At 47.0% G+C, this 27,102-nt stretch overlaps 3 protein-coding genes across 9 annotated transcripts in view; 1 reads left to right on the top strand and 2 right to left on the bottom strand.

Annotated features, from left to right (window-relative positions):
• Positions 1-2,255: 2,255 nt before the first annotated feature.
• Positions 2,256-6,306, bottom strand: TTC19 (tetratricopeptide repeat domain 19). Its single transcript, XM_067309835.1, has 10 exons — positions 6,120-6,306; positions 5,985-6,058; positions 5,787-5,897; positions 5,674-5,712; positions 5,015-5,071; positions 4,630-4,691; positions 3,945-4,039; positions 3,561-3,715; positions 3,102-3,264; positions 2,256-2,570 (listed from the first exon to the last, which is right to left on the bottom strand). Exons 1-10 carry the CDS (start codon positions 6,304-6,306, stop codon positions 2,437-2,439), a joined length of 1,077 nt encoding a protein of 358 aa, XP_067165936.1. The 3' UTR covers positions 2,256-2,436.
• Positions 6,307-6,390: 84 nt separating this feature from the next.
• Positions 6,391-27,102, top strand: part of ZSWIM7 (zinc finger SWIM-type containing 7) — a 22,360-nt gene continuing 1,648 nt past the window's right edge. For 2 of the 7 annotated variants that reach the window (XR_010886228.1, XR_010886227.1), the window contains exons 1-6: positions 6,391-6,557; positions 8,751-8,772; positions 12,137-12,239; positions 17,888-17,992; positions 18,834-18,970; positions 21,578-21,665. Coding sequence is in view for 5 of the 7 variants with exons in the window: in XM_013953871.2 (XP_013809325.1) it covers positions 6,482-6,557; positions 8,751-8,772; positions 12,137-12,239; positions 17,888-17,992; positions 18,834-18,950 (423 nt within the window). In the remaining 2 variants the exon portion in view is untranslated. Of the gene's footprint in view, positions 6,558-8,750; positions 8,773-11,550; positions 11,676-12,136; positions 12,240-17,887; positions 17,993-18,833; positions 19,165-21,577; positions 21,666-27,102 lie in introns of those variants that run through there. The other 5 variants (XM_013953868.2, XM_013953869.2, XM_013953871.2 and 2 more) reach the window with 4 other exon arrangements.
• Positions 21,663-27,102, bottom strand: part of ADORA2B (adenosine A2b receptor) — a 19,765-nt gene continuing 14,325 nt past the window's right edge. The window contains exon 2 of the mRNA XM_013953842.2: positions 21,663-24,082. Within this exon, the coding sequence (XP_013809296.2) occupies positions 23,389-24,082 (694 nt within the window). The 3' untranslated portion in view covers positions 21,663-23,388. The remainder of the gene's footprint in view (positions 24,083-27,102) is intronic.

Here is a 27,102-nt window from a genome sequence, read left to right as displayed (position 1 = left end):
GAAGGACTGTAATGGTTAATTACAAACAGGAAGCAGTACAGAGTTACTTATCAGTAGTAAATTTACTTTGAGTACTTTAGAAAAAAGATCCTGTTTGCCCTAAGTGTGGGGAAGAGAAGTTGCAAGGAAACTTATTTGAAAACTTGATAGTGTGTTGCAAATACAGAATTATTGTGCTACTTTTTTTAAACATAGCATCAGAGTCTTAATCTCCTTGCAGTCTTTCTCAAAGACTTTCTCACTCTCTGCTCCTTTAACCCTTCTGGCTAAAACTAGTGAATTCTTCATCCTGTTTATAGACCTGTGCCCTTATTTTAATCCCCCTCCCCCCAGCAACAAATACTGGAAAATAAGTTCATCTGCCCTTTTCTGTGGATTTAAATTTGTAGCAGAGAGCTGAATTCCATTCTATAACTCACTTGTTCTCATTTTCTTAGTATAACAACAAATACAACATGGAAGAGGTATGTACAGGCAAAAGCCTTTGCTAACTGTACAGTAAGCAGAGCATGGTCATTGCAAAGCTTACGCAATGTATATTCCTTTTATTGCTGCTGCAGCAGCGAGATATCCAAAGTAGGATAGTCACTTCCCCTAAACCATAGCTTGAGTGGCATTTGCACCTAAGATGTTGCTGCTTTTCTTGTTTGTGATCCAAGTTTTAACTTCTCCAATGTAAAAACCTCTCCAGAGCCTAAGGTTTATCACAATTCCAGTAGCCTTCAAAGATGGAATTACATCTGACCTGTTTCAAACAGGAAGGTGTTCATAAATCATGTTTACAAAATGTAGTTTACTACAGATTTTTAACTGATTTCTGATCAGCGCTTTCATAATGCTTTCATCTTGGTATGTTTCGTGATTGATATGAAATCATTTAAGACTTGAAAAACCCATGCATCATAACTCAACTTTTTTTCCACACAATGTCTTCAGTAGACAGTGACTTCTGGATTCAGACCAATCAATAAAGGGGATCAGTTCTCCATTTGCTCTTCCTGTGTCTCCCTCTTGTTTTGCAGCATCAAGCTATGTTCATGAGAACAAGCGCAATGCTTCCCTTAGGGGGTGCTGCAGGGTTCCCAGTTAACATTACTGCTGTATCTAAGGTCTGGCACTTAAAAAAAAAAAACAAAAAAACCCCCACACACTCTAAAAAGGCTTGGCTGTAATGAATTAGGGCCTTCCTTGTTGGTACAAGTTGCCTTTAACATACATATTTTTACTTCCTAGCTTGCAGAGAACAGACCAGTATGTGACAATGAGTTTTCAGCTTCAATGAACCTCAACTCTAGAAAACCTCCATCCACCTCTTCTTAGCTCAAAATTAAGCAAAGCTGAAGCTGCTAATGCTACTGTAAGTAAACTTAATGGTGATGCAATTAGCATTAAGTCATACCAAACAGATGAAGCCCTCTTTCAAATGAGAAGATAAAATGATGCTTGCTTAGTGACAGATTTGATAACTTCTGGTTCAATTACCCTTTGTCTTTAACGTTACACTTTCCTGCAGGGCAAAACTGAAAGGCTGTCGTATAAGCAGGCTGTTGGTGCTAAATGCAGGTGAAGACATGTTACTTACTGACAGTTTGTGACATACCATCTTTTGCAGCAGGAAGCCTCAGCATTCTAGCAATGGCAGATGGTGACCTACCCAAGAAAGGAGGAAAGCTTTGGCATTTAGTACACCCTGGCTGGGGTAAGGTAACAGTGTTTTATTTCTGACAGAGCAGTTCTGTTTTGGTAACAGTCTGATCCCTCCTGAGAGGGCATGTTCTATCTTTAGATGCCAAAATGTTTTAAAGACAAACACTTGATCTTCAGGCAACCTGTTTGAGAAGAACATGGAACTAGAGCTCTGTTGTAGTACAGATACACTCTGGGAATTGATCTATTGAAGTAATGCATAAAGAACTGTAGCACTTAGTGAGTATATCCTGTTATACCAGCCACCACATAAAGAGTAACACAATTCCAGCCTTAGTTTGGATCTCAGTTCCTTAGATTTTAGATTAAGCCAATTAGATATAATGGTAGGGTGTACCATTTTTCATGACTTGGCTTTATAGTTTTGAAACTCAGTTTTGAAACTCAATAGTTTCATGAACAGTCATGAGTAGCAAATGAAAAAATTGCTGCAAGTATCAGTTCCAGGCTAGAGTTCCATTGTGCTGTCAGTCAAGACTAAGTTTATTCACTAGCACAGAGGCTCACTTTAACCATAGACTACACCACAAATTTAAATTCACATACAGTAAAGATTTCACAATTTTATTTTGGGCTAAATAGTTAGGCAGTAGCAGCATTTCTTGTTAAGTAGTCTAAGTTCCTCACTGCTGCTTCCCCTGAGAATTGCACCAAACTTGTCCCAGCCTGCTGGTACTGACCCACCCTTGCTGCTGTCAGCCACTTCAAGCTTGGACTCTTTGGCCAAACTCATTTGGAGCCCTTTCTCCTCTTGGCGAGCTCAGCTAGTTCTTCCTGGATGTGCTGGACAGAAGCAATATCTCCCTTCTGTTCTGCCTGCTTCAGAGCTTCTTTGTACACTTGCTTTGCTTGCAGAAAGTCCTCTGTAGCAAGAGGAAAGGTTGCATGGCTAGCCAGTTACATCACCATTTTTCAGAGTACCCTTCTGAAGCTGCCCACACAAAGAAATACTGGAACACTTCAGGAACTAGGGAAGTTCAGAAAGTATTCAACACAGGGTGTCACCTATGAAAGCTAGACAGCAGCTGTAATGACAGGACAAGGTGCTGCTTCAGTATTAAGATCTCATTTAAACAAACATGTCTCAAGCAGTACACTCAGTCCTTTTGGAACTGGCTACTGCATATATAGTCCTCTGGGACAGGACAAGGGAAACTAGATCTCCTGGCAACCTTCTGGCTGAGTCAGATGCACCTGTATTGCACTTATGCTAGAAAGGATCCTTCAGCAGCTGAATTCAGTTTAAATACAATACTGTTTGCCTACACCAGGTCAGCAGACCTACTGCTTCAACTAAAAATAGTAACAGCAAAAACAACTCTAGAATTCAAGTCTGCGATACAGGAATCTGCAGTCAGCACATACACAATGCATTGGGCTGGATGTTTAGTTACCTTTGTGCATCAGAATTGCTGCCAGGTTATTCAGCACCATGTGCTCCTCGGGGTGTTGCGTTTCCTTTGCCAGGTCAGCTGCCCTCCTCACATAGGAGTATGCCTCATCATAGCGCCCCTGAGCATCCAGTACAGTTGCTAAGTCATTCAGCAGGACCACAGTCTGCAGCAGGACAGAAAAGGAAGCCTCAGAGCAGGACTCACTGAAGCCTGGGGTAATGGGAGCACTACATTTACACCACTGTCACACTAGTAAAAGTAGTATTTCCAAAAAAGCTTTAGGTAAGAAAGTACCTTATATATCAGCATGCTACATGCTCATTCTGCCCAGCAGGTAAACAACCAATTTAGTACTGCATATGTTCAGTGCCATCATTTGCTTTTAATGCTACCTTAGTTTTCTATGAGATCAGTTAGCCTTTCTTCTCCTACTAGTCCAACTACTGCTCTACACTTCACCTGTGGATGAGTCTCTCCCTGAACATCACTTGATATCTGCAGAGCCTTCTCATACATTTTTTGGGCCACTGGGAGCTGGTTAATGCTTAGGAGATACCGAGCATAGCCATCTAGGCTCATCCCCAGCAAGAGACGGGTGTTGGCTTTTTCTTCAGCTGTGGATAGAAAGAAAAGAGTGAAAGTGATCACTTCTACAAGACCAAGCACAAGCCTACATCCTGCATGCATAGGAAACTCAAGCAGTGTGAAGACTGTGGATTGACAGGAAGATGGTGCTTAGGCAACATGGAAAGCAGCAGCAAGGACACAGAAATAGGGGAAAGACAATAAGAAGTCTTTGGCAGGCAAGGCAGCACCACCCACAAGCACTCAAGAAAGTTCCACCTGGTAAGACATCCTCAGGCAAGTCCTTTTGCTTGGCAATCTTCTCCTCTAAGGTCAGGATGCAGAACTCATAGCCAGCCAGGGCTAATTTGTGCCTGCAAAGTGCAATGGCTTAGCAAAGCAAGGCTCCCTCCATCCCTGAACAGAGAGATGTTAGGACCTTTGTTTCCTCATCCTAGATGGCCTGTAAGACAACCCCTTCCTTCAACACTCCCTCCCTGATCGTGGCCTGGTCCTACTCCTGACCAAGGGCAAAGGGATCCAAGAGGTGGAGAGGACTCTTCCTCCCACGCCCTCCCCTCCCCCCCAAAAATAAAGGCCAGCTAAGGCCACCCATACCAATGCTCTATCCCCTGTAAAAATGAAGTTGTTTCCAGCACAGGCCAGGCACCAACTGCCTTCACAAGCTTCACTCCTGAATGCATGTCTTGTGAGGTGTGGATTTAAGGCTAGAGAGCTATGTCCTCTATAGCTGCCTACTTCTGCCTTGAGCCGGGCAGGTTGTAACAGCAGTCACTGTGCTATGTGACAAGAGCAGAAAAAGATCATGGCTGTGGTAACCTTTACATTCATGATACCTTGTCAAATCTAAGCTTCCTTGGGCACCCTCTTCTTTGAAGCAAAAGCTTCTGCTTGACTACCACTGCGAAGCTGAGATTAAAGATGCCTTTAGTAGGGAACTCACTGTTTCTGAGCAGCATAGATACTGGCCAGCTTGAGGGACATCTCAAGGATTGCATTGTCATCCTGCCAGAAGCAGACACAATGTAACTGTTATTCTTCTTGCAACTGCACAATAGAACCATTAGTTTGTCAGAGACCAAGTTTAGATTTTGAAAATGCCCATTCTGTTGTCTCTAGAGCTGCCATCCATTAAATCAAGTTTCTGAGAAGTAGGCAAGCTCATTACCATACTGCCAGTTTCCAGTAGGAGGTATTACATGGCACAAGGCAGAACCACAGCTTGTGGAAGAGCATTAATAATCACCTTTCCTAAGCAAGAAACAGACTACAGAATGGTACACCACACTTAACACTTCCAGCTGAAAGCCTCTAGCAAAAGAGCATACCTCCTTGGTGTCCCCAGCAAGCATGTAGCTCATAGTTGCTTTGTAGAGCTTTTCTGCCTGAAACGAGAAGTTTGAGGAGAATACTGAGGCACAGTGGCACTTAAAAGAAAGGCTCTCTACCCTTTACAGAGGCAGACTACTGTGGGAAGCCCATTTAACACAGTTTGTGGGATTTGCCTTGTATATCAAGGCCAGTCTGTAGTCAGAACTGAAAGATGAGCCAGAGCCCAGTGCTAGTGCCAGCCAGCAGGATCCTTTTGATTTCTAGTTTAAGACTCCTATCTCAGCTGCGAGTTTAACACATCTGTGTCTTTTCAGTGCTTTGCTATGCTGTCCTTGTGCCAGTTCTCTAAACACTCCACTGTGGCATTTGACAGCAAAACACACTCCTTCCCTTGCTCACCACGCCGGAGCTCAAAACCCAACCGTGAAAGCAATAACCGGTCACCATTTTTCTTGGGATTCCAGCTCCAAAGCAGCCTGTTTTGCCTCAGACTGTGAGATTCCTGCCTCACAACGCTCCACACGAGCCAGTCGCGGCATGCAGCGTGAGGGCAGACCTTTGAGATCTCGGACAAGAGCTGCACAAGGGCGTCAGCCTCTGAAAATTCAGAAGGGGGAAGAGAGAGAGGAAAAAGCAAGCAAGAGGAGTCACTCACATTGTCCAGCTGTCCCTGCATGAGGGCCACGTTTGCCATCTGCAAGAGAAGGACAGCGCTGAAGCGCCCCGAACGGTTCCCTCCGCGCGGCCCCCCGCCGCCCGCCGCCCTACCATGCTGTAGGTGTAGGCGATCGCCTTCCCGTCGCCGGCCTGGTGCGAGAGCCGCAGCGCCTGGTGCAGGGTCCGCTCGGCCTCCCCCAGCTCCCCCTTCATGACGCTGAGCTGCGGCGAGAGGAGAAAGCCCGGGGGTCGGCGCGGCCGCCGCCGGGGCGAGCCCGCCGCCATTACGCGGCCGCGGCGGCGCCTCACCTTGGCCCTCTTCAGCAGCAGGATAATGGCGTCCTCGGCGTCCTCCTCGGCGCCCCTGCGGAACAGCGAGAGGGCTGCGGGGCCGCCGTGAGCGCTGCCCGCCGCGCCGCGGCCCCCGCCCCGCGCCCGCCTCACCTCCGAGGAAGCCCAGCGCCCCCCCGCCCGGCCGGGCCGCCGCCGCCGCCGCCCCCCGCCGCCGCTGCCGCCGCCATCCGCCGCCTTCGTCCTGGCGGGCCGCGCCGCGCCAGGCCCGAGGGAGCGCGGCGGGGCAGCGGCGGGCGGCCAGGCGACACAGGGCGCGCGGCACCACCGCCGCCAGCATCTTGCGCGGGCCCTTTAAGTGCTCGGTCTCGGCGCGCGGCGCATGACGCGTGACGCGGCGGCGCGCGGCGCGTTGCCATGGGGACGCGGCGCGCGCCGGCGCAGGTTGGCCGCGGCCTAACGGTTTCCCAACGGCTCGCAGGGCCGGTTGCGGCCGCCGGGCCGCTGTTGGCGGGATGGACAGCACCTTGCCGGCAGTGGCGGAGGAGCTTCTGAGGGAGGTCAGGAGGGCCTTCGAGCAGGCCTCGCACGGTATGTGAAGGGAAGCGGCACCGCCGCGGCACGGGGCGGTGAGGGGAGCTGCGCTTCCCGCAGCCCCCTCCGAGAATTCCCGTCCCGCCAGAAGTTAGCCCAAGGCGGACGCTTTCTTGAGAACGAGACCTGCTCGGTGAGAGCTTGTACTGTGAGTGCTGGCGTGTTAGGGATGATAATTTACACTGTTTTACCTATGGCTTTTGCCGTCTCCGCTGAGCTCTTTACCTGCTCGCTAATTTTAAAACCAGAATTGAAAGGAAAGCCCCCGTAAAAAGGCTAACGTTCTCCCGGCTGACCGGCAGAGGGCGTTGTACTCGCCATCCCCCGACAATGAGCAACTTCCCTCTTGCTGAATGAGGAAAATATAAGCCAGCAGGTAAAATCTTGGCCAATTTTGGCAACTAGTTAAGAACAATTACTTTCATTGCACTCTGGATTATTAACATAGTTCTGTAATTTGTGCTGAAGGAATATTATTGTTTATGTTTACTTGATAAGTAGTGTGTAGTGGTTCTCCATACGAGAATAAAATACTCTAAAGAATATTTTTGCCTGCACTAAAAGCAACCAAACATACAGACAAATCTGTTGAGTACTACATTTGAGAGAGGAAGGGATGGTGACGTGATATCTAAACTGCCTGAGTGACCACAGTGTTTTGGTGTACTTGCAGTGTGGATCGTGGCAGGTTAGGATAGATCAAAAATCTATGTGTTACTTTTAAAAAGAAGTTTGTAAATGCTGTTGTAAACAAGAAAAAAGATCAATGTTACTTTAAGGTACACTTCTCTTTAAAGCACCAAAACAGTATGCTGCGATGTAACCAGGGAATGAAGCTGCTCAGTCACTTTGGAGACTTAAATTAGATGAAAGGTGGAAGAGTCAAACCAACAGCATAAGTCATAGAAATATTTTGAATTGCTAGAAGGAAGGATTTTTAAAGTCAAAAGTCCCAGTCTTCCAGTAGAATACAAATAGTACACAGTGTCCCATTAGTGATAACAAAAAGATCCAATTAGCTAATCACAGCCTAACTTGTTAGTTAAAACAAGCAGACTATTTTTCTTAAATGTAATTTTCCATCTTAACAAGAAGTTCTAATAAATGGAGACATTATGTTTCTATGTATTAAAAGCTATAAACTAGCAGAGCCCTGCAAGACTATGTTGGGAAAAGAACAACATTGTTAAAGTTTTGATGCCGCAAAGTTCTCAACTCATGCCAAGAGAGTTTCAGGGAAGCCAATATATATATTTTTAACCAGCTTCTTAAAGCTGCAGAGCAAGTTGTTCAGGCTGCATGCCTCTTTACATGCTTTTAAAAGCAGGATATTATGAAAGTAGTGTATTTCGGCTTCTGCATTTCTTTTTAAAATTAAACCCCGTGGCTCTGAATGTATATGTAATATATTTTTAATTGTCATACTTGATAAGTGCCTTATGTATAAGCAGTCATGTTGAAAGTGCGTAGTTTATATTTGGAAGGTTTTTTGACTCAGAAGAATGGAATTTATGATTTGTTTAAAAAGGATTGAGGAAACCTCAATTACTGTATTAACTGCGTAGAACGCAGCTTTGGGCTGGGAGCGGATACGTTTTGGAGTGGAGATCAGGTGCAAGGAGGGAGCTGGAGCCATGTGGCATGTGTCAGACCCAGCCTGGGGAAAGGCAGTGCTGTCGTGAAAAGAGGGTCCAGGCCTAGGACAGGATGTGGGAAGTTCAGGACTGGAACTGAGGGGTGGGCGGTCTTGTGGGAATAGCCTGGCACTTGACTGTTCTGAGTTTTGGTGCAATTCACACAGCAAGGAATTAAGGTGGAAAAACAACAGCACTGCCTGACTGTTTGTTATTCCTGCATCTCTCCGGGTTTTGTGGAACCTGAGCTGTTCTGGCGGGTGTGCTCAGAGCTAGAGCTCCAGCTGTGAAAGGTGGGGGAAGCAAACTCCCATCCACTGCCATGTCTCCTTTCCCTGACACTGCCGTGACTGAAATTTTCTACCATAGCAAATCATTTTCCTGCGCCTTGTTGTCCTTTTGGTGGCTAGCGAGGATGGCTAGAGCACTGCAGGGTGCAGTCTTGTGTGGCCTCTGGGGGTAGATTAGGAAGACTCTAGCCTCCCTGTGACGCTAATATCTGTCTCTCACACTGGGGAGTTCAGCAAAATCACACTTCATTTTCTTTTTGTTACAGTTCCTGATGACTTGCTCCTGGGGTAAGTATCTTTTCCTTTAGTTCTTGTCCCAAGTGTTCTGCTAAAGGGCGATTAATAATCTGCTGTCATCATAATATTGCTTTTTTTTTTTTCCTGTGTTTGACTAGTAGGTGTTTCTCATGCATTGTTGCTAAATGCTTTTGCTGGTAGTGGGAGTGACTGTCCAAAAAGACTATCTCTAGGGTTTTTTCAAAGATTCATGAAATTATCTCTTTATCACTGAATCTCCTGTGATGACTTGCTCTAATTTGGAATGGATTAGACCTGCAAAAACCCAGAATGTTTCAGCTGAGCTCTGAGTCCACCCTCAGACCTGGAACAAGTTTTCTGTGAAAGCAGGCTGTTTCAGATGTTTCATGTCCCTGGAACACTGCATCTCCACTGCCTTCATATTGTGAGCACAGCAGCATCTTGAGATCCCTTTCTCTGTTTGAGACATAGACATGTGTGACAGAAAAAGAAAAGCGAATGTATCATCTGCCTGCAAAAGGGAATTGTCACCTTGAAGATTACCCTGAGAGTTTTCTTCTGTTTTGAGGAAGTCTGAGGTCATCTTCACTGCCCTTGCATTGACTGAAGCTTGGGAATATGTCAGTCATACCCAAGAAGTGCCTTCTCCCAAGAGATCTGAGTGTTGAAACTTCTGCAGCCCTCATTAATCAGTGGCGGTGGCAGAGAAAAGGTACCATCACTGTGATAAAGGCTTTTCATTCTCATCTTTAGCTTTGTGTCCCTGCCTGCCTGTAATTTAGCCAAGAGAGGAGGTCACCAGGAACCTTTCAGGCCTCAATATCTTTGAGTCTAAAGTAATCCAACATAGCACTCTCTGGCTGTGAAAGTATGCGTGCTGGCTGCCTCTTCTGGGACCATAGTGACCCTTAAACAGTGAGATTATATTCGACACGTCTCATACCATTTTGTTTCCTTCTTGTCATAAAAGAAAAGAGGAGGAGAGAAATTCCCTTGTTAAGTTTAGTAATGGTTGGGTGGTAACACTTGGCAGTCGGATTGCTATCAGTTCCCTTTGACCAGGGGCTCAAAAGTATTCTCATTTCATTTCTGAATCTCTTCCAAATCTCTCCAGACCTTGAATTTCCTTTGGGAATTCCCCTTACTTATTTCCTGTTAGACTGATCAAACTATATACATGAAAAAAGAATTCCCCGAGTTGGAAAGAGTTACTGAAACTCATTAGACTCAGTCCTCTTGTAGTCCCAGACCTAATCATTAAGGAATGTCTTACACTGAGTGTTTCTCCACCCACCTCTCAGTCCATCAGATGAAGCCAATCCGTATCGTCTTGAGTTTTTGCCACTTAACTTTTGGTCTTCCTGGAATAAGTCTGTCTACTTGGCTTGTTATCAATGAGATTGACTCAAACACATAGGTCACCCATACTGCTGAGACGCCAGGGCTCTGTCTTGGCTCTTTGTGTCTTGACTGGAGCTGGAAATGTTCCTCTGCTTTCTCTTGTTCGTGTTTTGAAATATTCTTTCATCACTGCTGATTTCCTTGTTGTTTACCTTTGTAACTAATCTAGACTACACAGATTTTTCTCAGTGGATAAAAGATTAAAGATTATCTCTGTTACCCCTGAACTCTTTGGAACACATTCAAAGTGGCAGGATGTACAGATATAGAATAACTTTTAAGCCAAGGGCTGCCTGGACAATAGGGTAAAGGTTCAGGTCTCCATATTTGACATATAATTTAGCACATACCCTTGCATGGAATCTTCAGGAGATGCAATCCTTCTTGAACTGTGCTGGTAGCAGGATTAGAGATGTAAAACTATTGCTATCCAGTTGCTCCACATGCAGTGGAGTGTCTGCAGTGCTTCCCCGAGGCTGTTAGCTTCTGATTACTGCACTTTGGAGGGTAGAGAAAGGTTAATTTATACCTCAGTTGTGACTGTGATCCAGAACACATGATCAGTATAAAATGGCAGATTTGTGCTCCAGGGTATAAACCAGTTTTCCCTGGGATGAGAAAGTAGCCCTACTGCTGCATTTCCTGTTGCCCAAGGAGTTGTCTATCACCATTCCTCTCTCCTTGCTCTGAAGCTTGACGTGTTGGCCATGACTGGAGGTAGGATTCCAAACCAAATGGATCAATAATCTGATCTGGGGCAACTCATTCAGGACAATCTGTAGGTACAACTAAGCTGTCCCAGAGCACAATCTCTTTTCCCCTTTAGCATTAGCAACTCTGTCTCCATGTTCTCTTGTTTTCCTGGTGTGGCCCCTGCTGAAGTCCCTGTTTATGCACGTTGCATTCATGTGACAGTTTCAGAGTGTTTGCTGCAACAAGGATCACTGGGCTGCGTGTGTGACACTGCCTGTTGACAGTAACGCCTGTTGGAGCCCCAGCAATGTGCATACCCCAGAATCTCCTTTCCGTAGCTTCTATTTGCCACCAAGTCTTGCCATTGCTGCCAAAAGTGAGGAAGGCCCCGTGTATTTAGGGTGCTGGGCAGAAGCAAGGTTTCTTTTCCAGCTTTATTGTTCAGCTTCACTGTTTGGTAAATCGGTTAAGCAACAGTGCTCTGTCTACACACGGTTTGTATCGGAAGAGCTACAGGAATACTAAGAGAAAGGCTGATCAGATCACTGTAAGGACCTGTGTCTCTTGCTTCACCCACTTCTTTTGCAATAATTGGTGATCTGTGAAGGGACTCTGTCAAGCCAAAAATGCTGCCTAAAGATAACTTCTCACCTACATGGCTAATACTGCCTCACAACCATACAGACTGAATGTTAAAATCTCATTTGTGTATCTCTGATGCACTTTGTCTCATTTTAGTTCAGGACAGGAACCACTTCATGTCCTGTTTGTGCAGCACAGAGCCAGAATTGTGTTTGGGTCATGGTCCTGAAGAAACAGATAAGCTGTAACGTCACTGTGTAAGAAAAATCCTTAAAATGGCTTGTAATTAAAATCTAGCAGGGTTTTGCAAAGAGATGTGGAGATGTTTAGGAGCAGCTTGAAAATGTGGAAGTTCTCTTAAGAATATCAAAAACCACATAGATGCACGAAATAGCTAGCAGAATGGAGCTTGTCCTTAAGGATGAGTCCTGTCTGTCTTCCAAGAGAGTGGCTGTCAGCTGGGATACCTCCATGTTGTCTTAGAGAGCTGGGCAGTCACTTTGTGAAGGTCAGCAAAAATGAGTGTGACCTACATGCTTCATTGCTTGGTAGCATAGTTAATGGACCTGCAAGTAGTGGGATTTTGAGCTGCAATGGGAGCCTTTGGCTGCAGGCCTTCTGGAGTCTATAGGGTGAAATTCTATGGATTAAGGCTAAGCCCCCTAAATAGGATTCTCATTTTGTGGTGTGACCTAACTAGATACACCTTATCTTTCAGACTGAAGTTCATATTTGGCCCATCTGCTGTCCCAGCTTTGGATTTGGTGGATCAACGTTCTGTCACCCGAGTTGTGTCCCCTAGTGGAAGGACTGCATACCAGGTACACATCGTTTTCCTCTGTTCCATCTCAGTTTCTGATGACTTTCAGTTGACATGTGAACCAGTATTTTCCTAACTTGCATAACAAAGAAATGCACTTGGATAAACACAGAGACAACATCAGTGTCTCACAAACTCCTAAAGTGATACTGGAGAGCAGTAGCTACAGACTAAAATTAGAATGGCATTGTGTATTACAGTTTTATTTGCAGCTCCCAGCCAAAGACAGCTCCTGACATGCCTGTGGGTGTCAGGGTCAGAAGGATGCTTTGCAGGGATTGCTCATTTTGCTGTATTACTTTCATCCTATCCAGCAAAGGCAGTTCTTCCTCCTGACGAAGTGTATACAACACTGTTAAGTGCTGTCATTATGTTTCTTTCCCTGTTACACTCGGTCTCTTCACTGTCCTGAACACTCTTGGCATCCCACCTGGCAATAGGATCCTTATTGCCTGGGAGGAGGCAATGAAGGCCAAACCCATGGGTTTCATTGTAGTTCATTGTAGCCAAGTCTGTGGATCACAGAAACTTCTTCATAACTGGCATTTTAGGCAGAAAATCTCAACCTAGCCCTAAAGATCAAACTCCTTTTACAACACAGGATCAGAGCTGGAGGTGAGGCCCATTAGCTGGATGGAGAAAGCAGTGGCACTTCTTTCAAACTTTGCAGTGGTATGGACAGTTCCTTGTTCTGAGTGCTGTGCTGTGGCATTGCTGTTGGGGATGGTCTGTCAGTTCTCTGTGACCTGCTGACCAGCTGCGTCCAGCCTACGGGATCACAGAGTCAGAAGGACACTGTGTGCTGTGCCCCAGCTAAGGCTGTGCAAGCAGTGGGACCCCTGTGCTCATAAGATTTTGGTGAAGAGGCACTTAATTGCTTCTGCTGTTTAGCACTACTAGCCTCCCTTAGATGGCACAGTGCTCTCTGTTGCTGAACCTGGTGCTTTGCTTTTTCAGATGTCAGAGAAGGGGGAATCTCTCTGTTTGCTGTTGCAGCAGCCCAGAGGAACATTTCCATATATCCTCCCTGCAAAGACCCTTCCCTGCTTCTCTGGAGGTGCTGAGATGCACTGGGGTCTTCTGGGGTGAGAGAAGAGCTGGGATGCCAGGCCTGGGTGATGACACAAACATTTTTCATGTGTTCAGAGCTTGCATTGCTTGATTTGCAAATGGAGTCTTCATCACTTCTGGGGTCTCCGGAGAGGACATTTGCCCCTCCAAAGAGGCATAATTCATAAACATACATAACTCAAGAACACAGCCTCTGGTCTGAGTTGAGGGCTTGCCTTATGGGTGTTTAGCAATGCCTAAGAAGCTCTGCTTCCAGAACCCTGAGACAGCATTTTTTTCTAGGCATTTCTGTCTTATGGGAAGCTGCCTTACTAATTGGAGGCTTAAAGGCTTTTCCTTTTTATTGCTGCTCTGTTAAATATGCCACTGTGCAGAGAATGGTCACGTTCTCCTTGCAGGACTTAGTCAGGCTGCGTGGGCTAAGGCAGAGCATTGCAGACTGGAATGCCGTTTTCACTCACCACCCTTTCGTTTAAAGGCTGCTTAGAGCCTCTGGTCATGCAGAGTTATCTGCATCTCAGGAGGCTTAGTATCCATCTCAGAGATGGAGGAAGCCTCATGAGGCAGGGAGGACACCAGAGAAAGATGGCCCTGCCAGAATCTTCACCTCTTTCCCCATCTGAGCCCCTTCTTGTCCTTTTTGCCCAGTGACATGAGAGTTGTTGGTGTAGCTCTAGGATGCAGCTCTGTGAGCCCTTGCAAGAGGGCTTTGTTGTGCCATGTGCTGACCTGCCACCTTGTTCTAGTTTGGGCAGAGCTGCTCCTGCATGCTGCTGCCTCAAACCGTGTGTGCTGCAGCAAGGCAGGCACCCCTCCATGCTGCCCAGTCCTCTCCCCACTGAACTAAGAGGCTGAACCCTCTGCTGGAGGCAGTCCTGCAGTCACCTGGTGCGAGCTGGTCTTCTTGGTTGATTATTATCTACTGATGGTCCTGACAATTTGCTCAACTGATGTTCACTGGAAAAGAGCGGGTGTCAGGACTGCTCCCCTCTTACCTCTGCAGGCAGAGTGAGCCACTGGTTCCCCTAAGGGGAAGGAACCAGTGGATAGGTAGGTCAGGGCCAGTCACTGGGGCTTTGTATAGGAGAAGCCCTATTTTTAGCCCAGCACTGCCTGGCTGATGGCTGTGACCTGAGCAGCCCCCCTGCATCACCAAAGGTCTTGTGCCTGTGTCCTCCCAGCTGACAGGCAACCTACTCAAAGCTCTTCCTGCCTACAGGTGCAGATGTACTTCTGAGCAGCATTGCTCTTTAGTGAAGCTTGATTGCTGATTAAGGCCATGCTGATGAGTTCATTAACAGAGGAATCTGAAGAGCTATTTTCTCTGGGGGTGGGAGGCTGGTCCCATTGCGAAATTCTTCCTCAGCACAGCTGTCTGAGAGGCCAAAACAAAGAGCAGAACCTCCCCTGAGGCCAGTGGCTGGAGCAGTGACAGGAACGCAATCTGGGGCCGTAGAAACCAAAGCACTGAGTGGGACACTGCACTCAGAGTAGCTGGGTAGTGTCACTGGCTCTTCTTTCATGTGTGTGGTGTAAACACATATCCCAGCTGTGTGCACTTTTCTCTCAGCAGAGAAGCATGCCCAGTGCAGTGCGGGGGGGACATCCGTAGCTGCCTGGAACGCATGCACAGTCATCCATCTCACTTTCCCAGAAAGCCAGATCTGCCCTGCCGTTCACACTCAGATGTGGTTGAGCTGGGATATATGATGGTGTCTTTGCTCTCAGCTGAATCTAGAGAACTCTTCTCTTTGAGGCCGTGACACTGGTCCTATTGTGAAACTCTTCTGAGTCCTTATAGCCAAATCTGAGTTGTTGATACTTTGCAGGCTAAAATGCTGTTTGCGTTCCATATCAACCGGCACATCTTGGGCACTGCTTCAGGGGAAAATGACTCTGCTCAGACAGGCCCTAGGACTGCAGCCTGTAGTGTAGGCAGCTCTTGACCGCAGGAACTGAGATGGGAGAGGAAAGAGCCCTCAGTGAAGTGAAAGCTATGATTTGTTCTTTAATGCCCAGGTATTAATGCCCCTGCTACATGCTGCAGGGATAGCACTGATGAGGGGGATGCTCAAGGGCTGATGTTTCCTCAGAGCTGTTAATCATCCCAGAAGGAGCTTGTATGGTATCTGTCCACACTGCAGGCTCAGCCCAACCCTTGTAACTCCAGAACAGAGATAAGTCTTCCTGCTGCAGAGCTGGGGGACAGAGATGGGGAGGGATTCTGGCCAATGGTGCAGCTGTGCTGGATTTCAGCAGAAGTGTGAAGTGAGTAGGCTGCTGTTGGAGCAACTATTAGGTATGCCTGAGTTGCAGAACTGCTGTGAGCTGTGGGAGTAAAGCCGGCTAGCAGGGAAAGAGGCAGTGCTCTAGCCCTCCCTCCAGCTGTCACTTGGATTGCTCACATCCTGCATTTTTATTGGATTCTTCTTTATCATGTCTTTTTAAATTAATTTCCTTGAACTCTGTGGCAGCCTGCCCCACTGTCAGGAGTAGAGCACCAGGTCCTGGTATAGACACGTGGTGCTGCCTAGCTGTATGTTGGTGGCAGCAGTAGCTACCACACAGTGCCAGAGCTGGACCTCCTGTGTCCCAGCACACTGGCAGTGACACCACCACCAAGGTGATTTTTCTGCTCTGTGCAGCCAGTGAGGCACCTGGAGATGAGCGTAGTGGGAGGAAATCTCACGGCATCGCAGGGCCAAGAGAGCAACCTAGTTCTTGGCCTGGCTGCAGCTGAACAGAAGTGGAGGCACCTTTTCCTCTTGGTCTTTGGATTTTAGATTCTGTCTTATTAGGCAATAGCTGCATTCTTGCCATCTAGGTCAGGACAGGAGAACTCTAAACTCAGCCCAAATCTGGCAGTGTCTGTGTTTCCCCCCCTTCTTCAAAAGAAAACACTTCTGAAGGAAAGGCACCATCAGAATACTTCATCTTGGAAAAAACAATCAAAAGGGCTAGAGAAAAACAAACTTATTACAAGTGAAACAAACTCAGCCGGGATAAAAAGCAGGGCCCAGAGTAAAGGCCAGACTCTGAAAAAAGCCTCGTTCCCCCTGAAATGGGAATGCAAATCTTGTGTCCTGAATCTGCTAAGAGAGGTGGGAGATGTGAGGTGTAGACACTTCCATGGGAAAGCTCATACTTGTGGGCATCACCTGCCGGGCAGGGGGCTTCAGAGAGAGCTGTGGGGAACAGGGGACCGTTCCCCTAGCAAGTGCAGCTCTGAACCCAGAGGGATGGTGTTCCTCTGGAGGGACGTATGGGTGCTAGGGACATTCTGGAGGCAAGCAGCACCGTGCAGAGCTCCACTGTCTTGTCTTTTTTTGGTGCTTAATCCTTAGATTTAGGTCTATGCATGTCATGAACCCAGACAGCATCTAAGGCCTGGTATGGGAGAGGAGTATGGTGTCCATCAGAGCCCAAAGGCTTGTGCACAGAGGAGGGCACTGCCCGTGATTACACCAGCTCCAGCAACAGTCACCTGCACAGTTTGCCTGTCAGCTTCTCCACACTGGAAATGAATGCTTCCCTTGCTTGGCTGCCAGTGTCCTGTGCCTATGGTGCAGAAGAGATGTGCCTCAGTACCGACCTTGCAAAGGAGCAACATGTGGGAAAGGGAGACAGTGCCGTTCCCAAACCAGAGATGGAGCAGGGAGGCTTCTTCTCTGGAGACTTGAACTTTGTTTATTCAGACAAAACTGGATTCCAATAGCTGCAGCTGTTTGTGGGAGCAAAACAGCAAGAGCCCTTGCAGCCTCCAGCCACTGGAGCTGCTGAGAAAAGGCCTTGCTAATGCTCACTGCTGTTCTCCTTCCATCCCCAGGTCTGTGGTGGCCCTGGATTCACAGATATGCTTTCTGTGACAAAGTAGTCTTTGGTCATCTTCAACCACCCGATGCATTTGCCAGTACTGGGGGAGGGAGCTTGCTGTACTGTCAGCTTAGAGAGATCAGGGAATCGGGTCTCTGTGCTCGCTGGCACTGCCCTTTTCCTGGTCTCTCAAGAGCAGACAAGTGGCTGGAGCAGAGGCTGGCTGCCAGCATGGGTGTGTTCCCAAAGGGAGTGTTTCCTCTCCAGTAGAAGAGATGTGTGTAGAGCACTGTAAGAGAGCTGTGGAGTTTCCAGCTTCCTGTGGGTCCCTGGAGAGTGAGGTAGGGAGATGGAGCATGGCTGTCCACTGTTGTCCATGGCAGAAGAACAAATGCCATGTGATGGTGTTCTCCATAGATGGGCCAGTGCTGCCTTTCCCTCAGAATCTGTCATGCCAGCAGGCAGCCAAGGAGGCCCAATATCCTCCTCCCTCCCTCCCCTGGGCCATGCTGGCACAAGTGCTGTCCCTTGAGAGTGCTGGCCTGCTGATTGTAGGGGAACTGTGGACTCTGGCCACCTGTATGCCTTAGCTCCAGTATTTTGCAGGAAACAATTGCCGCAGTGTTTGGGGCCCTTCCTGTATTGCAGCGCCTCTTTGCTTGATGCATGCTGTGAGTCATTGGGGGGAGGACATCAGGCCAGATACAGGCTGGGAGTTCATTAGGAGTAAAAGACTCCTACCTCATCCATCTGCCTTTGTTTCAGGTCCTTGGGAGCTCAGGCAAACTCTACACCTGCTATAGTTCCTGCCACTTCTGCACATGTCCTGCTTTTGGTTTCACTGTACTGCAGAAGAGCGAGAGCCTTCTGGTGAGTTGTCTGCCCTAACTTGGGCCCAGGACAGAGAGGGAGGAGAAGGCTCTGCTGATCTCTCCTTCTTGAACCCGAGCAGCCTGAAGTTTCCAAGGGAGCAAACAGGAGTGTTGAATTGGCCATGCAGGCTGTGGCTAACCCAGCACGTAATCAGGCCTCTGGGAGTCACCAGAGTCACGGTATCTGGGTAGAGCTCGGCCTGCAGGGGTTTGGGAGGGCTTTTGTTCTTAATTACACATGAATATTCTGACTTTCAAGAGTGAATAATCCCTGGTCTCTTGGAACAAGGGCCACTGTTGTAAATGTGGCAGTCCGGTGGAGTCTGGCTGATGAAGTGGTGTGGTAAACCTAGTGCCAATGAGGAAGGGCTCAGGGGTAACTAATTGGCCTGTAAGTGTCCACCCACACCAACCATCCTTCCCTCCAGGGGAAACCTTCTGTTCCAGGAGCGCCGTAACCTGGGCCTAGTGCTGTCATTTTCTAGAGGACCTTGTGGGGTGCATGAATGCTGCCAGGCAGTACCAAATCAACTGTTGTTCTTTATAGCCTGAACCCACCTGCTCCTGTGTCCCGCATGGAGAAGGCATTAGGATCTAGTAATGCTTTGCTGTGTGTCAGAACCCTGTATTATATTATCCTGATCATGGAGTTGACCTGGGGCCAACTGGAGCTCCAGCCTGTGCTAGTGCTTATGGTGCCAAGAGGGAGCCATGCTTCTGAGAGGGGCGAGCTCTTCATTAATCACATCCTGGCCAGGATGGATCTTTGTGGCTCCCAGATGCGGCACGACATTCCTGCATCGCTCCTGCTGTTAACATGTTCGCGCTATTGTTTGCAGTGCAAACATATACTTGCCGTCTACCTCAGCCAGGCCATGGGAGCATGCCAGGAACTAACTGTCTCTGAGGAGCAGCTCACAAGCATCTTACTGGCCGAGGAAGAGGAAGAAGGATGAAGGATTTGGATCACATGCAGGTGTGCTTTCTATGTATCCTTCCAGCTGCTCTGAGAGGTGTAGCTGGCATTCTTACTATCTACAAGGCTGTCAAACGTTCATTTTGGCTGGCAGATTTCTTTCTGTGCTGCACCCAAGCATGACATTAAATAGCAGCCTTGCACTGATGGACTAATTAATAAATGTTAAGAAGGCCCAGCATGGGCAGAAACTATGTTGACATCAGTTTCATTTATTTAGGCTATTCTTGGATTTTTGAAGATGTTTGAACTAATCTGTAGTATTGAGTGCTTGTAATATGGCAATACAAACAGTCCAGCAGCTCTCTTAGTGATTCATTAAAGCTTGTTAACTCTGCTCTTGCTCTGACAGCAGCCCCAGCTCTCCCACCCTGAGTACCTGCATGGCTTTGTGGCCTTTAAAGGTTGGTAGAGTGAAGCTGCAGTGGCTTTTTGTAGCTAGCTGCTCAGAGCACTTTAAAATTCATCATTGGCAAATGTATACCAGGGGAAGGGATACCTCAGCCCCTCAAGACTGATGACAGTTCTGCTTTTCTGCGAAGGCGTCATTGCTGCTGTGCTTACTGTAATATGGGGTATTTGGAAGAGTCAGCCTGGTTGCTTTGGGTTTAAATTGACCAATTCAGACAGGCCAACCACTTCATGCTGGCAGGCAAGGCAAGGGGTTATGGAACTGTTTTCCTCTGTGAGAATCCCCTCTAGGATCACTGTCTTTTCCTTCCATGTTAGAATTGGGTTGAAGTTGTCTCTCTTCTTGGGCCGGGACGCAGTCTGCTGTAGTTCTGTCTGGTAAATGGTGTTGGTAGGCTGTGACAGCTGCCCTCGTAGAGCTGGAGCAAGGCTTGCTGCCCATGTCGGACATGGGCGAAAGGGAAAACTGCTGCTCCCCCTATCCTGCACGCCAGGCAAGTTCTCACTCACCAGCCAGTGAGCCAGAAGCCAGCTCCCTTCCAGGCTGTGCGACTACCTGCCCGTGCTTTGAGGCAGGCCTAGGGCATTGCGTATCGGTCTCCTCCTCAGGTACAGCATGGGCTTGTATGATACGCTGCTTGAACACAACACCGAAAGAAATGACAGGGCACAGGCTGAGCCAGGTTGAGTAGGTGGTAAATTAAGCATTCTGTATGGAAATAACAAGGTTACTGCAATTACAAAATCTGAGCAACAAGAGAACACATCCATCCTATTTACATCAGAGCAGTAGGGAGTGATAGCTGAGCATTTACAGCTGTACTCACCACAGAAAGTTCCTCAGCCATTTTCACTTCACATTTTTATAGAAACCTTCAGAGTTTTGGGTTTTTTGTGTGTTTGTGTTGGAGGTGGTTCTATTTTTATTTTGCCTTCAAATGACTTAGGCTCAGATCCATGAAGGCACTTATGTGCCTAAATACCACAGTGACCTGGGCCATAGTTAATAATGGCTAATAGCCCAAGGGCATATTCATACTAAGGAAACAACACATCTGTCTACAGGAATTGTGGCTCATAAGAGGCATATGAAAGGTAGCCGTAGTGGATGCTGATCTGCAGTGCAAGCTGTCACATACAGGCACGTGGTCTGGGACCAGCTCTTGCTCTACATTACAGTACTGTGTGTTTCAGTCTGTTTTGTGCTGTCTGGATTTTGATTTATTTTCAGACAACGGGAGGGGAGGGATTACATTTTTTATTGTAAAGATAAATATGGCTTGCAACCACTTTGCAACACTGCCAGACCTGCAGGTGAAACCCTGGCTGTTTCCAGCCATGATTAACAGAAGGAACACAGCCAAAGATAATACAGAAGGGAAGGAATGAAGTAAGGAGACAGCCAAACCCTGCCCAAATGGCAGGAGGTGGATACATCTGTTAGCTGGACCATGAACAAGGCAGATGCAGCAAAGCTGAATGGGGATGTTGAAGGAGAAACACTTGGGACAGTAACTTTAACTATTTAGATTCTTTTTGGAAATGCCAGCATCTGAGATACCCAAACCAGTTGTAGCCAAATTTGGACATAGCATAAGCATCTACAATCCCATTCAGAGCTTACTGGGGATTCACCAGGGTTTGGGTCTGGCTCCGTCTAACTGTTGCGCTGCTATATACGAGGCAGTTAGTTAGTTACATTCATCACTTCCTAGTGAACTGGCCTCTGGGAGCATGCTGGGCCCTAAATCACACCTGCAGCTGCTCCTTGCAGAGCACACCAGCTGGCAGAGCAGATGCTGCTGTAGCAGAACTTGTTCAGATCAGATTTTCAGAGCTGTTTTTCAGTTGATTTTACAGGATATTTGTCATCTATATATTCCAGAGAAATGAAACTCTGGAGGGGGGGTCTTATGTTGCACCACCCCTATAGTGCAATGTAGTTAAAAAAAAAAAAAAAAAAAAAAGCTGATATCTATATAGTTCAAGTACAATTTATCAGGGACAAACTGCTCCAGGCATCACAGTCTGTCCACTGGGCCTATCCTACAGGAACTGGATGTGTTTAAATTTCCTTTCATGCAGCCTGACTCTAAAAGGACTGCTTCCTATCTCTGTCTCCTGGCATGGATTAGGAAGGCCAGTGTTATGGGTTATCATTGAAAATCATATTAAATACCCATCCTTGCACTCCAGCTTCCCACCGATCATAGTGATGCTCCTTTTGGCACTGAGTGCTACAGAGAGAAATACTACCACTTTTCTGCCACTCAAGAGCCATCAGGTAAGAATCCTGATTTGTAAGTAGGCCACAACACTATGGCAGGTCTGATCTAGTCTCTGATCTGTCCTTTAACAAGATGCTTTTCCTTCCACAACCACTTTATGGCTGGAGCAGTAACATGGTATGCTTTGCATCTTTGTCTTATCAGTCAAGCACAGACTTGTCTCTGTACTAAAATCAGCTTTTGGGCATGAAGAAGGGAGCCTGATGTTTTTCTGACTGCCTTTCCTCACCCCGTTCCTCTCGGTTGTGGAATGAACTGCCCTGCTAAAAGACATACCAGAAACATTCGTTCATTTACACTAGTGCACGTGTCTTCATGCAATTTGGGGAGTGGAGCTAGTACTTTGGAAAATAACGCACTGTTTTTTCTACCTTCGTATAGTTTTGTATACCACAGTTACATAGTAAATCAGGTGCAGTAACTAAAAACTGAGCTGTGGCTGTGGAGAGTTACTAACTTGAGTACAAATTAATACCACTCTGCTGTTGAGTGGGCCTGTTCTTTTAAAAGGCCAGGACTCTGCAGTTTGCCACAGAGTCAAGGCTAGAAAATCTATGGTGTGAACTTATTCCCCAAAGAGCTCGGCCAAGATCAGCTTGCAGGTCAAGGCATTCTAGTTTCTCAGGCAAAATAATTCCTTTCCAGTGTCTTTTGCTACTGATGTAGGTCAGGATAAAACTTCATCACTACTAGAAAAAGAGCACTCGCAACTTCTGAGGCTTACTGGGATATACCTGAACCCCAGCAAGACCAAGTTTTAGGAATCAGGCAAGCTATCACAGCTAAAAAACAGCACTTCTGGAAACAGTGCAAGTCTATCAAGTTTTGACTTGAGAGCAAAGTCTAATTGTGGAGATCATGTCACCAAGGGAGTGTTTCCACTAACCTCAGAGACTTTGGATCAGACTATCTGTGATTACTGGGATGCTTCTGCCTTCTGAATCTTGATAACAGAAATCAGATTTGATATCAAACCTGAAGCATTGGTCTGAAGAATATAGTAAATCCTTAGAACAAAGTGATTTAAAGACAATAAGGCTGCTATTGTTTGTGACTTCAGTCAACCCTTCTCTAAAATTTTAGCATTTAGTAAGTAGGGCTTCCATACTGGGGCCAAAAATACATGGCCAGTTAATGATCTTGTTTTCCCATTAACACAATTGGTTCCCTCAGAGCCTGGAAACACAGATTCAGTTTCACACCAGCAATTGGTCTAAGTAAGACTTTTTCCCATCAGAGAATACTAGCTGCATCAAACAATTGATGGAATAAGTAGGGTATTACCAAAGTGCTGTCAAGTATGGACTTAAAGAACAACCCAAAACCAGACACAAAATTATTACTAAGTGAATCAAAAGATTAAAAAAATAATCATAATAAAAATAAAGATCCTAGGACTTGACATGAGCAGCACAATTGGGGAAACACCCCCAGCAGGTGGGTCTTCCATAGTCAGTGTTTGACCTGGAAAAGAAATACAATAAGATCACCAGCACTCATGCAACCTGTGTTACAGTAGAGGGTGAGCTGCACGCAGTCTCCCCAGTCAGGTTATTCCTCTAGGAGGCACTATGTTAATAAAAAAAATAAAAAATACAGCTGCATAACTGCATAGTGGTCATCTCTGAGTGCTCCTCTAGGAGTTAGCTGTTCACATAGGCACAAGGAGGGGTAGTGTCAGGGACAAACTGCAAAATCCTAGGAGCAGGACATGCAAGGTCATATGGTCACAGAGGCTGTTGGAGACTTAATATTGGAGACAGTCAGGTGCTGGTTGTTGTCAGTGGAGCACTTGGGGAAGTCATCTGTCTTACAGAGGATCTTGGAAAGGATCTTGCGGAATGTGTAGCGGAAGTCCCTGATCCTGTAGGCGTAGATGATGGGATTGATGACAGAGTTGGCATGGGAGAGGATGATGGCCATATACATCACCCACTCAGGCTTGGATCTGGAGAAGTCCTCGTGGAAGAGAGTGATGCAGTTCAAGATATGCAGGGGCAGCCAACAGAAAGCAAAAAGTCCTACAATGATGGCCAGAGACTTGGCTGCATGGACCTCCTTCTGTAGTGTGGTCCTGGAGTTGCCCATCAGTTCTATCTGATGCAGCTGTTTGCAGGCGACCATGAATATCTTAACGTAGATTCCAAGCATGATCACGAGTGGAAGCAGCACACAGCCGAAGAAGTTGAAGTACACCATGTAGCTCATAGTTACCACGTTCTCAAAGAGGCATGAGATGAAGCAGCCATGGTGTTCCTTTCCAGTGGCAGCCCCTGTCTCATTGGTGGAGTTGGGACACCCACTCATGGCTTTATTCCAACCCATAAGCGGAGTCAATCCAATTCCAAAGGACAGGACCCACAGCACAGCGATGAGTCCTCTTGCCCGCTTCCCAGTCACTAGACTATTATACCTACAGAATCAAGAACAAAACCAAAATGGAGCCATTAAATAAATGAGCGCTCGTGACTTTCCTGCATGGCAGTTAAAGCCATCAGCATTCTGGCCAACAGCGCAACAGCCCCACCCACACCTGTGCAGGAATCTCACCTCTGTGATCACTGGGGGAAAAAAAAAATCGCGAGTATGCTCTATGCCTACACAAAGTGATTTGGAGAGGTGATTCACTTACCATTCCTGCAAGGTGCCAAGCCCTGCCCCTTGCCCATGAACTTCAGCCCTGTGAGACTTCAGTAAAGGTAAGGACTTAGATTCTTAAAAGGTCTTTATCACTGCATGTCCCTAAACCACCAACTGCAAGGAGGGCAAGTACGGAGGGAAGGCTCATTCTGTAACCACCAACTTGCTCTCTTGCTCTAAGCATCCACTGCTGGGCATGCCAGAGCAGGCTGCATGGACTTTTGGGCTGACCTATTACAGCTGAGCCAAGTCTGGCTCTCAATTGTACACTATAACAGGCAGCTAAGGACCTGGCCAGCATCACCATATGTTCTTACAGCCTTTATACCACAGCCAGCTTGCTTCAACTTGGGCTGTTCTTGTGCCCACAGCAAAGCCAGCTTTTGCTGCAGATTGCAGCAGTCCAAAAATGTGATAATGCTCCCCGTGCTACCTCATACATTAACATGGGAAGTATATGTGTGTGTGGAAACTGTGGATCCTACCAGCTTCCCAAACAGTGCAATTGCTGGCTTCCACATGCCAGACTGCAGCCCACACTAGGTTGTTGTGGTTGGATAACAAATACCCTGAGAAACTTCTCTATGCCAGTATCTGAAAGCAACTGCTAATGATAGATTACTTAGGAGATTTACAAGTTAGGGTTTGTGTCGCTGTTCAGAGAGTCCTGGATCCAAGCATGGCACTGGGAGCTAGAAACACTGGGCTGTTCTCCCTCCATTCACCTTCCCTGCATTGTGCAGCCCTCATTAGCAGTGCTAACGCAGGCAGCTTCACATGGACGCCGACCTGAGGCCTGCAGCTGCTGATGCATTCGATGTGTTTAAACCATACAGCCTTGCGTCGCTTCAGTTAGATGCTGTTGTCAAATAATGCTTGTGCGCTACTGACTTACAATAACTGGATGTCAAGATCAGAATTTTAAGTAAGTGCCTTTCTTGGGCACCTGCTGCTCTCATGGGTGCTGTGGCCCAGGGACAAGCTGCTGCAGTGCTGAGAGTTGTAGAGCCACGGATTGCCCCCGCACCTTTCCCAGCACCAAAGATTGGGTGCCTACGCAGCTGAGAAAGCAAAGGTGCCCCTCTGGCCCCCAGATGCACAGAGAAGCTAATGGAACTGGAATCTAAACAGTAAAGCAGCAAAAGACAAGCTGCTTTGGATGCAATTAGAACAGATCCCAATCTCAAAGCATTAGTCGGATCTCTTTTTAGAGATATGAGGAACACAGCAATTGCCAGACGGACAACATGAGAAAGTCATTACTGTCCTATCTATAGCAAATTAGCATCTACTGGCTTGACATAGATATGCCCCCCCAACCCCTTCCCACACCCTTCTCTCAGCGCTTGTTTACTCTGGCTTCACTACCCTGCTCCTCCTTTCCTAAGAACGTTTGTTCTGAATTTCTTCCGGCCCGTGAGGCAGGGGAGGGTTTTATTCCCACAGAACTGCAGCTGTGCATGTGAATCACACTGGAGTTGTGTGTGCGTGCATGTGTGAGTGTGTGTGTGTGTGTCCATCTCCTCCTCAAAGCTACAAAGACAGGCGGCTAAGCCGTGGGTGTGCACAAGGACCCGGGAAGCAGGCTGCAGAGCGCGCCTGGGTGCAGCCCGCGGCAGAGCGGCGCTCGCCTGGGCACAGCCGGGCTGGCCTGGGTGGGCTGCTGCAAACAAACCCAGAGGAAGCAGCAGCAGCAGCTGCCTCATCTATTGCTGAACTGTGAACACACTTTGCAGGGTAGCTGTTTAAAGAGTAAGTTCAACCACTGAGGGTTTTTTTCCTGCACTTTTCTCTCATTATTACTAACCTCTCACCACTTCAGAAAGTGAAAAATTATTATCAGATGGGGCAACAGTGAGGCCAAGTCCATTGTTTTCACAAGCCTGTATTAAGTGCGTGTTTTCAGGAGCCTGACCTGATTTGGGGTTATGGGTATTTAATATTTGATTTGGGGCAGTGTGGCAGTAATCCCACCCCTTTTAAGCCTTAATTGGCAAAGGCTGAATCTCTAAAGCTTCTGCCTAACTTTGGCCAATCTTAGTCAGTGCTGCAGGGAGTAGCAAGAGCTGGTTCTGACCTTTTATAAATCTGCAAGTGGGAGGAAAATATGTGGCTATCAGAGACCACAAATCTGGGATCAGGCTCCTTGGCTTGTGCTTTTCACTCTAAGTTGATCAGTTCAATTGCTCATTTGCTGCCTCTGTCATGAATGTCACAAAAGCTATTGTAATAAGAGTGGCAAATGCAAAAGGAAACATTATTCAGAAACAGAGACTGAAAGAATCAAAAGTTTTTCTTGCTGGTAGTTTTGTTTGTCTGAAACAAAACAGGCTGCTTATAAGCAACATAAAGAAAAGCAGGAATGGCTTAGTGCACCGTGCTGCATCCAGTGTGCACCATGTTGCTGCAATCATTCAGCGCTGTCTCTTGCTGAAAACATACAGCCCCAAAGAAGGCCTTCTCCATTTGTTGTTTTCCTGAACTTTTCTGCAAAGATAAGGCTCTACTTGAAGGCTGCAAAACCAATTAAGTTGTTACTTAGCTTTCTAGTGGCCGTGATGGTGGCATGTTTATTTTAGTGTTGCTCACCCTTCCCTAGCACAGGCAACAGAACTGCAGCCAGACTCAAGTTTAAGCAGGGGCCCCTCAGTGAGGAGGAAGAGATGGAAAAACGTGCTGCGCTCTGGGTTTGCATGAGCCAGAGCTAAACAATGGGGACAGCTGCAGGCCTTTTGGGCTCAGGGACGGGATGGTGTTAATTAAAGCGGAGCTAGTTATTCACAGTGAACAATG

Source organism: Apteryx mantelli, chromosome 22, assembly GCF_036417845.1.
Source record: "Apteryx mantelli isolate bAptMan1 chromosome 22, bAptMan1.hap1, whole genome shotgun sequence".
NCBI classification, from domain to species: domain Eukaryota; kingdom Metazoa; phylum Chordata; class Aves; order Apterygiformes; family Apterygidae; genus Apteryx; species Apteryx mantelli.
Note: the sequence above shows the minus strand (reverse complement) of the source record. Positions and strands in the feature narration are given on the sequence as shown.